General features: G+C 43.9%; 1 protein-coding gene and 1 long non-coding RNA gene across 18 annotated transcripts in view; one reads left to right on the top strand and one right to left on the bottom strand.

Moving 5' to 3' along the window:
- Positions 1-905: 905 nt before the first annotated feature.
- Positions 906-14263, bottom strand: part of rps6kc1 (ribosomal protein S6 kinase polypeptide 1) — a 28677-nt gene continuing 15319 nt past the window's right edge. For 2 of the 17 annotated variants that reach the window (XR_001760289.2, XR_003050090.1), the window contains 7 exons: positions 13239-13321; positions 11580-11675; positions 11040-11306; positions 9918-9973; positions 9598-9729; positions 9337-9417; positions 906-5497 (listed from right to left, as the gene is read on the bottom strand). Coding sequence is in view for 1 of the 17 variants with exons in the window: in XM_017033783.2 (XP_016889272.1) it covers positions 11205-11306; positions 11580-11675; positions 13239-13321 (281 nt within the window). In the remaining 16 variants the exon portion in view is untranslated. Of the gene's footprint in view, positions 7195-7344; positions 7469-9336; positions 9418-9597; positions 9756-9917; positions 9974-10507; positions 11307-11579; positions 11676-13238; positions 13322-14263 lie in introns of those variants that run through there. The other 15 variants (XR_003050080.1, XR_003050081.1, XR_003050088.1 and 12 more) reach the window with 15 other exon arrangements.
- Positions 11187-13229, top strand: LOC112487212 (uncharacterized). The gene is made up of 3 exons (XR_003050091.1): positions 11187-11322; positions 11566-11700; positions 12333-13229. It is a non-coding gene; the product is annotated as an uncharacterized LOC112487212 (long non-coding RNA).

Genomic DNA, 14263 nt, shown 5'->3' with positions numbered 1-14263 from the left:
CAGAAGTGCAGAGACACAGACCACATATTAATTGTATATTTCTTTTAGGATTTTGTTCTTCTTTATTAAAAAAAAAATTAAATTTTTTCTGTTAAGCTATAATTTAAGCAACCCACAAATCTAAGAAGCCATTTGGGAGACGACAACTATAGTTCCTGGTAAGATTTACAGCTGTTGTTAGATACCTTTAGAGAAAATGGGACAAGGAAAAAAACACATGCTAATGCCTGACCCGGCTCTCGAGTCTCACCTTAAACGTTAGAAACCCATGGTTCTCAAGTGCGTCTAACCTGGTCCTTAATCTATCAATGGGAGGCCCTTTTCTTCTCCTCTAATGCAGACACATTACCATCCTTCAATCCATCAGACGAAGAGCCTCGCCCTCCTCCCTCCCTTCATCCCCCACACGTTGGCCCCTGCCCTGGTTGAAACCAGTTCCCATCTGCTGCGGACTGAAGGGCCCTTCAGACGTCTACTGAGAAGGAGCAGAGGGCTGGGAAAGAGAAGAAGAGGAGGAGATGGGTGAAGAACAGAGAAAGACTTGAGAGATGCAGGGGGAGAAACGTGAAAAGAGAATTGAGAATGTGAAAAGTGAGAAAAGAGGGAGATTCGAGGAGGAGATGCAGACTGCATCGGGCCCCCGAGGGTTAGGGCTCCTGGTCATGTGCTATATTAACATGAGTATTCTCTGTCATGGTAATCTTTCCGTGTTTCTTTGTGGTGCTGGCTGCTGTCGGCCGGCGACTAGTGTCACGTTCTCTCAGCAGGCCTCTCCTCCTCTGCTTTCTTCTCTTTTTGTTCCTGCCGTTTGGAGTGGACGATCAGAGGCAGTAATGGAGGGTAAACAGCGCTGTTGTCTAAAAGGATCACATTTGAATAACTAATATATTGTTAGCATTAGCATACATTAATTATTCAGCCCTGACTAGGTGCTTGCCACTTCCCAAATAAGCCTCAGTTGCTGTTTACAGAAGGAAAGCTTGCAGGAATCTGGACACATGAAAGAAACAAAGACAAAAAGGAAACAGTTGAAAGCATCTCAGTTTGCTAACAGCAGCTCTGTCGCCCCTCGGGCTGAACGGATCCTCATCCATCGGTGTTTCACAGTTTTCTCTCTCTCTCTCTGTGTTTTTTTCTTTTTCAACAATCACAGAACAACATTTCAGAGTTTTGGTCGGCTTCTTTTTTGATTATTTATCAGCTTGAATTCTTGGACGCGGGGAGAGATTGAAGGGATGAGATGAGCCAGAATTTCCTGGAGACAGTGTATCTGTCAAGTCTCAGTTGGTGCGGATGGAAGTGGAGAGAGGACGATCTCCTCCTGCATGTTTATCCACAGTAATCAGGAGTCCACAATGCAGGAGCTGGAGCTTGGCAGTGAGGGGAACCTGCCACATTAGAGAGGGATGAATAGAGTTGTGCCAGAGCTGGCACCTCGGCTCTTCAGACACGGCATCCTTTCTGGTTTGGTCAAACTTAAGAAGTAAGAAAGGGACACTGAGGGGGAGAGAGAGAGTGGGAGAGGGGTTGGGACTGTTCCTCTCGAAAAATGTGGACAAGTGTGTCAGTTTTGGTCGTGTCATTTTAAAAAAAATTTTTTTTTTTTGGTCCATGAACTTTTGCTGCAAAGTGATGGTGAGAAACAAAAGCTGTCGTTGTGGTTCTACAAAGAGGAGAATAGATGGTATGCGAACGACAAGCCGCCATCTGCTCTGGAGAACAACCAAAAATCTTGACACACTTCAGCAATCCCACAATCCCCTGCTTCAGGAGCATTCCAGGCGTCCCATTCATGCCCCCCCATTCCCCTCCCTGCTCCCGGAGCCCGTGTGATTCCCCCATTTTCTCTGCTCCTCAATTAAGTCATTAATTCCTTTCTTCGCCCCCTCTTAATGACTGTGGAGGCACAAACAAGCCCCGGTCGCTTCCTTTTGAGGCGCCGTGATTGGGCATAATTGCTGCGAGGGCCTAAGTATGGGAAAGCTGGAACGAGGAGGGAGGGAAGTATTGTCTTTTTGGCAGTGACGGTGAAGAGAAAAGCAGAAGGAGAGGAAGATGCACATTAGGGGAGACCTGTCCTCTGTTGACCTGGGCCACAGTGGTGTCTGTGAACAGTCTGTTGTCCTCAGCTGAGGGTCAGTGAGCGTCAACACAGATAGAAGGCCGTAACTGACCACTTCCTGTAGAACAGCGTCATAACAACATGTCAGAACACAGACATTTGGACTCAAACTACATTCAGTTATATTTTAAAAATAATTTTATAACTCCGGTAGAAAACTTTGTAGGCAGTCTTTACTGGGAAATGAATGGAAGTTCAGAATTCCCACCACCACGTCTTCATATTTCTTTGTCGGCACCGGAGGAAACCGAGTCCCAAACAAATGAAATGTTTTCAACAGAAGAGTTGAGAAGAACGCTCTGGTCAATGGCTGGCACTGGTTTTGCCTTGCAGTGATCTGACCACATTGTTCTAAGCAGGGGAGCTCCTCCTCGCTGCAGGTTTTTGGACTGGAACTGGACTGAAGAAAAAAAAGAAAACGAGTGCTGGCTCGCAGCTCACATTAATGAGTTTCCAGTGAGCAGTGTCCACCAAGGATGGCCTCCAAAGGAAAGGGGGGAGTCCAGCATTCCTCCCTAAAATCAGCCGTCTTGTTTGGCTGATTGTGCATTATGTGACCATCTGCAAAAGAAACGTGCGTGTGTTGTTAGTGCTCAATAACCCGGGGGGTGGGGCTGAGGTAACTGACAGCAGGCCAGGAATTAGACAGTCTTTAATAACACATTTTGGGATAAATGCATTTGTGAAATACTCACAGATTGCTCCATTTGTATGTTGAGAAGTGAAAACAGAGAGAGAGAGAGAGAGAGAGGAGTGAAAACAGAGGGACGGGGGAACAGATCCAGTAAATCTCCAGATTAGAGATTAGCCGTCGTATCAGATTTAAGGGGAGTTTGGTCCGGGGCCAGGATGCTCAGGCATCTATCTGGCTTCTGTTGGCTGGGTCTGCCGTTGCTGTTCTAAGTAGATCACTCAACCCAGACGGGGTACATCATGTTAGCACTTTCATCTGCCGTGGGCTCCTCTGGTTTCCATTTAGTTCTTATAAGTGGAGATGAATTGATCTTCAGGAAGAAGGTCTGGGCCTTCAGAGGTCTTCACATCCTCTGAGGACTGAAATCGAGGCCCTTCAGATGTCGCCTCTGAATCAGTTGACGCTAGATCCCATTTATTTTCTATAACTACTATAACTTTTATGTATTTCCCACTCAAATTTTTGCTAACCATTACTGTTTATACTGATTACTAAAAATGAAATTCTAACATCTGAGAACAGAAACTATTTCCTGTTTTTTCATGGAGGTAGTTACTCATCTCCTAACTAACGGCCACATCTACTCCACACAGTGTATGAATGCATAGCGGAGCTGTGCGGGTCAGATGGAACCCTTACACAACAGTCTGGGTGGGAATCCCATTGCGGATAAGCTGCAGGGCTGAGCACAGTGGGTGGCTCCAGAGGTAAGAGGTTAAATATGATCTGTATGAACTGCCTCTGCCTCAGTTATTTAACCTTTTCATATCTGTTTAATCGCTTGTGAAATGTGTGTAAACAGACGTTCTGGAGGTGGGTGGGCATCTCAAATCACCTGGGCGCGTGAGGTCACTTTCAGTGGCAGGACGGCAGTGCAGAGGCGCTGGCTGCGTGACTTCAGCCATGTGTTTTCTTCATTGTTTGTGTAAGAAGCTTTGCTGCTGATTTATCTTTTTAGAAAACTTTTGTGGGAGAAAACAGTGCTGGGATCTTTTAAAGTGGCCAAACAAAGGCTGAGCAGCCATATCTTGCGTTGCATTATTCTTCTCTAAGCTGCTTACAACCCAGTTCTGCTCTGATACAGAGATGAAATCTTGGAGAGGCGTGTCTCTGGACGCAGGAAGCGGCAGCCGCTGATTGGAGAATGGAGCTCTTGGACTGAAGACACACTCTGGGGGTATTGCACTCACCCCGAAAGACGGCTGGACACAATGAGAAATCACGGCTCTTTCACTTTCCGTCCATCTGCACGCCATGGAGTGTGCGCAGTGTGTGCCACTTGGCCTAATTCTGTCCCATCAGCCACCTCAAAACCCCCCGATCCAATCACATGGATCAAACTCGGGCCAAGACTATGAGCTGCAGAGCCAAGGAACAGACCTGAATCAACAGCCCATTCTCCTCCGATCTTTCTCACACACACACATGTACACACAGGCATCCACAACTTTCAACAAATGAAAATCTTGGACAAACAAAAGGAGAGGGGGAAACTGCAGGAATGAGAAAGTGTAGGAAGCTGTCACGGTGGTAAAATATCTCTGTTCTTAGTTCACAAATTCCAGGGGTGAAAAGATAAGAAGTGGAAAAGAGTTGTTGAACAACTTATGTTTCAGACTTGTTTTTAAACAGACCAGGGAATCAGGTGGAGAAAAACTCAAAAATCCCAAATACGGCTCTCTCTCTCTCCCTCTCTCTTTTTCCCTCTCTCTCTGTCCCCTCTCTCTCCCTCTCTCTCTCTCTGACAGTTAATTGTGTGAGAGCAGGTCATCAGTTGCAGTGCATTAGAATAATGGAAATAGATGGCAGAGACCTACGGATGGCAACACAAGCCATCTTCCCTATTTGCATGGCTGTGTGCTTTGGGACAATTATGTCATTATCACAAACTCCCTCTCTCTGTGTGCATGTGTGTGTGTGTGTGTGCATGTGTGTGTGTGCATGGGTGATCATGTGTTTTCTGACTATTTGTTTTTCTAGCTAAATGTCTAAATCCCAGCAGTGTGTCTATTACTTGTGCAATGCTTCAAGAATTATCTACTGTATTTATTTTTGCTGTTCTGCTCACATGAACTTTTTAGTGTTTATCTGTAACAGTACAAATAATTCTTTAGGTTGGATTTCAGTAAATGTGCAGTGGACTGTAAGCCAGCGTTTTAGGCAACCGTACAGTGTGTGTGTGTGTGTGTGTGTGTGTAAACCTAAATGTAGGGAATTTCCCACCTCAGTCTGACCCACTAATGACTTTTCTGACCTGAACAGACTGTGGAAGAAAAAGTAGGGAAAAAAGGAAAAGTACAGGAAATACATGAGAAAATGGTAAAACAAAATCCCACCAACGACAGCATCCTCCCTCCTTCCTCCTGTTTCTCCTCGAACACTGAATAAAATGAGCTTTTAAAAATGGCAGGACCTCATTAGTGACCTGAGACTTAAGAAAACATTACCTAAAGCAGGGGGCCGGGGGCGACCTTCAGCTCAAACAAGTGGCTGCTGCTTCCTCGGCACCAGACTGACACTTCCTGCGCTGATCGAGGCAGGGAAGAGGAGGCCACCTGCGAACCCTGCCCCGCTGCCTCCTCCCTGACGGATGTGCTTCAACCCTGTGTGGCGTTTGTGCGTCAGCTGCCTTCTTATTTGGATTCAGAAGCGAGACACTTTCCGTTGCACTTGAAAAATACCTGGAATCATGCAAAGTACATGTTTTGGTGATGCTAGCTGGATCACTGCACTGATGGAATTAAAAAAAAAAAGAAAAGAAGAATCATTATTGATGTGACAAATCTGAGTAGTTATGATCATAGACAACAAGAGGCCATTAAACCCATCAGCACAGTCTTCAGGCCGGTTCGGCAGCGACAGAGATGTTGGGCAACATGCATTTATCTCACTAGCAGCCGGCATTGTGGAGGAAAGGTGTGAGGTCTTTTTTCTGTGGAACCTCTTAGCGTACCATAATCAGGAGTGATAATGCGTCTCATTCTATGCTAATGTGTGTGTTTTACAGCAATCAGGCGACAGGTGATGGCTGTGTGTTTGTTTACGCACGTGTGCCGTGGACGTGCGCGTGAGCACGCAAGTGTGGACGCAAGGCACCATTAGTGACTTCCCAGGTCCTCTTCAGGAATACAATGGGCGGCAAAATTGCTTTAATGGAAAAAGGCTAATGTGAGACACACACACACACACACATACGTGTACACATGTGTGCGCACACACACCGCCTTAGCAAATCACTCAAGCTTTTGAGAGGCAGAAAAAGGGAGGATATTATCACTTACAACTTGAAAAAAAATAGAGATAGAGGAGAGAGAATAGACGATGAGGAGCGAGTCGGCGCTGCTCTCCTTCCACTTACTTCGCGCTTCCGCCCACTAGAGTCAGTATTTTTCCAAAACAGAAGCATAGATTTCAAGTAAAGATACACAGGGTGATTATTCCTCTAATCTACCTTGAACAGAGACAGGGTGGTTTGACAGCGGGCAAATCCAATCTTAAAGCACGGGGCGTAGAAACAATCTTTCGTCAGTCGACGAGTGTTTTGCCAACAGAGAAAATCTGCGTGAAGATTTATGGCCAACCTGTGGCTGCAAAAGAAAACTTATCAAGGTTGTTCAACTATTTTGATCTGAGGTCTGATCAAGCAGAAGCCTGAAACTTTTACGGCCCACATACTTGTCCAACATCCAACTCTGTGTGTTCCTCTTCCACCTCTCGTGTCAAATTTACGACCTTATCGTGATTCATGTCATTCGCACTCATCACACTTGTAATGATACATATCACAACTGTCATCAGCAGCACAAGAAGAAACATGCCGTTCAACTGCTCACTGTTCAACAGAAAACCACTGTTTTTTTTTTACTAACCAAACAAATTTGAATTAACTAAAATACCTGGTTCCAGCTGTTTCTATTGTTTTTTGAAAAATAAATTTGTCTCAAGGCAAAAACCATGGTCTAAACACAGTAAATGTACCATTCTGTTAGCATTGCATCAACAACCAAATCACGCTCCCTTTCTATTAACAGACAAGTCCACACACACACTTAACACTCAGTAAGACAGGGCACGTCTTCCCTCTGTTTCTAACCGGGCTCATCTGTGCCCTGCTCAAGACTGCCATGGCCGGCAGCATCTGTCTGACTGCAGGCCATGCCATAAGGTGCCAGGGCTCTGAGGATCCTACGCTCCCCCTCAAGAACACCGCTCCACGCCCCACTCACCTCACCCTTCACCCTCGTCCATCCCCTTTCCTCACTCTCAGTCTCCCCCATCTGTAATTGCAGACACCAGGACATCATGAAGTCCATTTAACTTTTCGACCTCTGCCACTCATCACTGACCAGCTATTTTCTCTTCTCTCCTCTTTTTGTTCCTGCATAAAAAACACAGTCATATATTAACTGTTTCAGCATCTCCTCTCCCTTTTACAGTAGCCCTGCAGCCTTGCCCCCTCCCCCCAGTATTAAGATGTGTGACATGTCATCATCTGCACTAATCTGCTGTCTCCCCCCCCCCTCCAAACCTCTGAACCTCCTCCTTCTCTTTCTCTTTCTTCCCCAGGGGTGAGGGAGATGTCGTCTGGCTGAGACCTCAACGTTGTGTGTGTTTGCTAACACAATGTGTCACACAGCCAGGAAGACTTGCACCTTGGAGGAAAAGACAGATTAGTGGGCAGATTCCCCCTCCCAGCACAGCAATCAAGCTGTATTCCCAGGAATGTCTCCTCCTCAACAGGCATCACATTTCTCTCCAGATCGCCCGCGGCAACCCCACAAGCCCCAAATACAAGGAGGGGAGAAAATGATCTGATGGCACTTTGTCTCTGTAAGTCTGTCCTCTTTTTTATATTGTTCTTTTTTTTTTTTGGTTTGTAACCAAACCAGTTACAACATCAACTACATATAAAACAAACGAGAGGAAACAGAAGAACCAATCGTCTGAGGCAGAATTTTCCACGACTAAACATAGAGTTGACTGAACCATTATGACTAAATTACTACATTTTAGTCTCATTTTAATACATGGGCAGAATGTCAGTAACAAGAGATGCTGGTCCAGAGGTTTATGTTGAGGGCAGAGTTACAGAGTCAGACTGCAGTACCACAGCTCTGCCCACCGGGGGAAGGTGTTTGAAGACAAGTAGAGAGAGAAAAAGACGGAGTCAGAAAAGGGCAAGGAGTGGCAGCGAGGTTGAGGGTGGAGTGTGATGTTCCCACAGACGGACTCGAGAGCAGGAGGTGTGTGTAGCCGAGCGTGAGGAAGCAGTTGAGACACCACAGGCCCGCTGAGATGACCGTGGCGCTAATGCTACGTTACGGAGCTGCTCACGGCGTGGCTGCGCCCCGGCTCAGTGTCTTTCCACACAGATTACGGTGGTCCACAGTGCAACGAGAAGAGACGCCGCAGGTCTGTGGGGGGAGGTGGGGGAGTATTCATGACACATCTTTTGGGCACATGTGAGTCTCCTTCACCACTTAGAGCTGTGCCAGGGTTGAGCCTAAATCCAATGTGGCGGTGAAGGTCAGGTAGAACGACCCCGCGAGCAGCAAAACATAACCAACACTAAGAGATGATGTGGACGCAGGAGAAGTTTGGTAATGTGGCCTGATGACGGGTTTACAGGCATTTGGAGGATTTCTCGTCTCGACACAGAAGTGTTACACTGTTTTTCTTTTGTTAAAAATAGACTTAGAAATGTCCTGCTAATGACAACGCTTTTAAAATATATATTTAAATCAATATTGTATAAGAAGAATTATACAAATTATATGATTTTTTTTATCATTAATCCTTTGATTAATTAATACAAATTATATGATTTTTTTTATCATTTGATTAATTAGCCAATTAGTGTCTTTTAAAATCTGATCATCTCCCAAAAATAATATCATTATTTTCTGATCAGTTTAAAACTGTAACTAGTTTAAAAATGTTGAATTTGACGTGGTTAACTAAGTTACAGTTACGTGTTGTTCAGAGCTAACTTACCTGCATCTACTGACCATGTGTGCACTGTTGTGTGTGTGTGTGAACATGGAGGCGTAATGTAGAGGCTTTGTGTCTCCTCATAATGACATTATGGCTGTGGACAGAAGCTGGAGAAGATGCCTGAGGTCTCAGAGCTGATCTCCTCTGCTCAGTGTGTGTGTGTGTGTTGGTGTGTATGTGTGTTTACTTGTGGGTCCCTGGGCTCTGGAAGTTCTCCTGGGCCTTGTGAATGAAAGTCAAACCGCCAAAGACAAAAACAAAACCTGACCACCAGCAATATTAAGCAGAGGGCAGGCCATTTGGCTGCTGCCTGCTCGCTGGGGCCTGTGTGTGGAAACCACGGGTGTGTGTGTGTGTGTGTGTGTGTGTGTGTGTGTGAGAGTGTGTGGAGGCATGTTTCAGAGAAACACAGAGTGAAAGTAAAAAGAAAAGTAGAAAGAAAGACACGACGATAAGGTTCCAGGAAGTTGCTAAAAGGGAGTTCAGGGGTCATTTCAGCCTGCAGGCCTGGGTGACACGCACTTACCAGGAGGACCATATTGCATCATGGGAGTCCTTGGCATGTCCTCTTAATGTTGTCTATGACCAGACAGATCTGTCCCCCTGGCTTAGCACGCAACACAGAGACAAAGAAAAAAAAAACACAGGTCAAATGAATGCACCTTAATACTTGGTGTGTGTGAGAAAGCAGACAGTGTGTACAGAAAATACAAATGCAAGTTGAAAGGTTTTTAACAGAGTTTTAAAAAGTATGAAAAGAACAGAACAAATTCAGTTCTGGTTACACCTGCGCTGAGTGAGATTGACAGCCTTCTTCTCTGAGCTGAAGTGAACCTGTCGCCCCACTTGACTGTGTAATGAGAGACGGGTCTTCAAACCTCACTAATCAGACCGGACTCCTGACCCTGTGGCAGTGAGGCTAACACAAGAGAATACCCTGAGTCTCTGGGAGTTAAGAGAGAGAATGACAATTTTCTTTTAAACATTCCAGCTCTAAAATGTCTCTTGTTCTAGGAACAAAGACATAAGTAAAAAAAACATTTCGTTATGTTCTCACAGCTCAGCTGTTAAAACATGACAAATTAAGATGAGAGAAAACAGACTTACAGCAGAGAGTCAGCGTCGTGGTGAGGATCATTATGTCAATCTGGACCTGCAACAAACTGAGATGAAAAGTCACAGAGACAACACTTAAAAAAAAAAACTCTCCATATTTTAAATTATAATATTTACCACCAGATGTACAAACTGTACAAAAAAAAACACACCTTTGAGTGTGACTTCACGTCCATAACTGAACCAACAAATGTATAATTTATTCTGAAATTACCCACAATTCATCATCCTATTTTGCAATGCCTAATGTTGACCAAAAACTTACACGACTTACATACAATGCTATGACTTTTGTGAAAAAATTAAAAAAGGCACTATATGTATATTTATGTGGGGGGGGGGCATACACAGACAGGAGTGAACGTGAAGCAGAACATGATTGTTAACTATTTTCAGTATCTCTTTGAAAACTTACAAAACTATTTTCAGTATCTCTTTGAAAACTTGTAATTAATTCAGTACAAACAGTTCAACTCATACATGATGTAGTAGAGATGATGTGACGATGCTGTAAACAACAGCACGACCTTTACTTTTTAGTATTAAACATATGGCAAGAATGACCTTAAAATGAGACATGATTTTTTTTTAAATAAGTCAAGTATAAAAGGGAAGTTTCATAATGTATCAGCATCATTTCTTTTCTGGGAAACACAGTGGAATGACTACTTTTTTTACTTTTATCTACCGAGTTACTGAGTAACAAAATATTTTAAGTATTTTTTACCTAATGTCGTTCACTTTTTTTGCACAGTGTCCATTCTTTCCTATTTACTCATGATCTTACTGCTAGTAAAATGTGTTGATCCAAAAATGGTAAGAAATAAAATATGATATGTGTTTATGTCTATTTCAGGACATCTTTATAAACCCTGGACTCTCTCAGTGACTGATCAGGAATGACGTAAGTGTTACTGATGGCAAAAAATGAACTCTAGTGCACGTGTCTATTAGAAATGTGGATTCTATCTGTGTTTGAATTAAACACACATCACAGTAAACGAACTTGGTAAACACTCATTCAGTCACCTGACTTATTATTGCACCACACGTGTTGTTTTATGTTATGTACGCACACGAATCGACCATCACTGCAAAGTAAGTAAAACTCACCAAAGACCTGGCATAAATGACATGCACTGCAATATGAAGAGAAATGCATAATGAAGATGTGCATTATAATCGATATCATTTGAAGTCCTCTGGGGAAAGGTTCATTTTGGAATAGCTGGTTTCCCAGCATGCATCTCTGTTTTCAGGTCCCACAATCCACAGTTTCTACTGAGACCAGCTGACTGTAGCAAAGAAAGGGTGTGATCTGATGTCATCCGCTCCTCCTGCTCCTGCTCCCAGTCTCTCTGTTGGGTTGTATTGCAGCAGCTGCACGGGGACAAAAGTAAATATTTCTATGTACAAAGTAAATCCTGTAAACATATAAATACATGTAAAAAAGCACAAATCCTAGTCACAAAAAAGTTAGATAATTTGCTGAAAATGTATTCATTGTTTGCTAATGTGAATGGAAATGTTGTGTTAAAGATAAACCAACTGAGATCTGTGTGTGTGTATGTCTGTTTCTGACTCTGTGGAAAGTAAAAATACTAATAGTTTTTTTGTTTTGTTTTTTGGATTAAAACAGTAAATTCACGTCACCTGCTCCAGCAGAGACCTGGCCTCCTGTGACACTGACTCAGGGATGTTGAGGGCGGTGTGGCGACTGATGCCTGCTGGATGGCAATGGAGCAGAGACTGTGTGGAGGGAACAAAATAGACGGTGAGCGGCAGATAAGCCTGGTTTTTAAAACAAAGCCAATCTGACAGTGTGTGAGCTGAAGGGACAGATATAAGGACACCTGCGGAGCCTAGGTCAATGTGAGGACATTTAAAACTGGACAAACAGTCGGAGTCCACGGCACCTGAAACAACACTGATTTCATCGACTACAAAAACAGCATGACGTCACTACTGTTACTGATTCTTAGAACCGTTGTGAGACAGAGAAATAAAAACATTGTCCTTGTTGAGTTACACCAACATCTGGCCAATAATGATCCTGCACACCTAATAGAAATGTTGGTTGACTGATCAAAAAAGACTTTGTAAGAAGTGAATCTGGATTTAAATGTATAAACTGATTTTAGAGTTCTTCAGGAATGATTTATTAAAATGTGTCTTTTTCTGTTTCCAGCCAACTGTACATTTTTCTCTCAATAGTCTTTCCTGGTTTAAGAAAGCTGAATTAATACGTATGTGTATGTAAATATGTTATAACAAAGCTTTTAAATGTGTGTCAGTGTCGCCGGCCTGTGTATTCTCCATCAGTTGTGCCGTTTCCCACTCTCTCTCTCACTCTCTCGCTCTCTCTCGCCTCCCTTCTCTCTCCCCCTCTCCTGATATGTGCTGCAGGAGTTCTGGCTGGGATCCTGGCTGCAGTCAAGACTGCCCCAGGCAAGATCTTATCCTGCAAGGATCAAGAGGCGCTGTGTGTGCCTTGGTGTGTGTGTGTATCCCTGCCTGGACTGTGCCCAGACCAAATCATCAAAGGAGACATCTGTGTGACAGAGTTTTTTTCCCAGGTGTGTATTCAAACAGTATAACACCAAGCTGACACCTCAACTTGTGTTTATTCATATTCGAGGAACAACTGATGGCTGATATGAAAATATGCCCACTGGCAATCAGTTACCCTTTATTCAAATTAAATAGACAATAAAAAAACTGAAAGCATCGCTGCACCTGCATTCGGACACCTGCGTGTGCATCTGCGTCCTTCAAGAGAACAGCAAGTTATAATTAGCATGTGCATCCATATATGTGTGTATAACAGACAAGTGTGTATCTGTTGATCCCCCCTCCCTCTTCTCCCCGGCTGTTTCAGAAGACGGTGCCTTAGACGGTTCCGCTCCTGAAACAGTGGAGTGCGGCATCCCGGGATCTGCCCCCGTCTTCACCTTCCACACCAATGTGAGGACGGAATGATCTGAGCCCAACGATGCACCGGGAGCCAGCAGAAAGGCCCAGGGAGAGCTGACCCCGTGGCCCAGCAGATGGAGCTCAGGCTGGTGGAGAAAGTCACACCGACACCCCTGGCACTCCCTGAGAACCAGAGTAAGAGGCAGCAGCCAAGACGCACCTCACACACATTCACAAACAAAACCCCGAACAACAAACACCCAAGCACATACAGAATCACACACAACTTGGCACGACCACAAAGAGTGTGTGAGAGTGTTGGAAGCCAAGACACCTACAGACGTCCCACGACGACTTAGTAACAAAGACAACATTTTCAAATACTTTTTTTTGACTCACCATGCCTGTCAGGAGCTCAAAGAGGATGGCGCCCAAACTCCACCAATCGCACGCTGCAGTCTCCTCACCGATTCCTCCTACCTCTGAGTCAGAAGCAGGAACAAAAAGACACAGGAGTGATCGATAAATTAGTGAGAAAGATCGCATGTGTTCGCGGTGAACATAAGTCGTTAAGTGGAGGTAGAGACAAAATGAGCTGCAAGCTGTTTTACTAACTTTCAACCAAACCTTCGCATTAAAATACAATTTTAGAATGACATCTTGGATTACTAAATATTTCATTGAGCACATTCAATCGATTTGAAATGTGCACAAAGACACTCACCGACACACACACACACGCTCACACACACCAGTGTGTTTCTCATAAAAGGGTCATTTGCATAATAAAAAAGCAGTTAAATTGAGAAAACCGTCTGTGCTGCAACTTCACACCATCTGCATGACCTGACCTCACACACACACACACACGTGTGCGCTCACACCCACACACACAGAAAAGCAGAAAACTACGCCAATAAATTTTACTCTCGTCTTTAGAAATCTTAGCAAATTTGGATTTGTGTAGAATTTTGCCAAAAAGCTTGAGACAGTATGTCCTTATGACAGACCGTATATAAGAAATGGACGGAGCAGAGTGGCTGCAGGTTAGAGTTGCCAAAGGAAGAAAAAACAGATTTAACTGGTTTGAAAAAAATAACTATATGAATTCTTAGCATTCATATAATTTAATTCTTCTTAAAAAATAATGCCAATTTGATATATTTTGATCCCATTTACAGGGAAAAGAGTAAAGTATGACACAACTGTCCAAGAGCTCGGCTACAGACAAGTACATCAATGAACGCTCCTGACAATAGTTTGTTGACAAGTAATTATTGAACGGCCCAACTGTCAACGACACTCTGTCTTCTGTTATTTGACTTGTCATCCAACGGTAACAACCAGCCCGACATGGAAAGTCATGACAACACCTCTGTTCCTGCTGGAGTGGGGTTCTCATTCCATACTGTAATTATACATAA

Source organism: Cynoglossus semilaevis, chromosome 7 (assembly GCF_000523025.1).
Source record: "Cynoglossus semilaevis isolate Cse_v1.0 chromosome 7, Cse_v1.0, whole genome shotgun sequence".
In the NCBI taxonomy this organism is placed as follows: domain Eukaryota; kingdom Metazoa; phylum Chordata; class Actinopteri; order Pleuronectiformes; family Cynoglossidae; genus Cynoglossus; species Cynoglossus semilaevis.
Note: the sequence above shows the minus strand (reverse complement) of the source record. Positions and strands in the feature narration are given on the sequence as shown.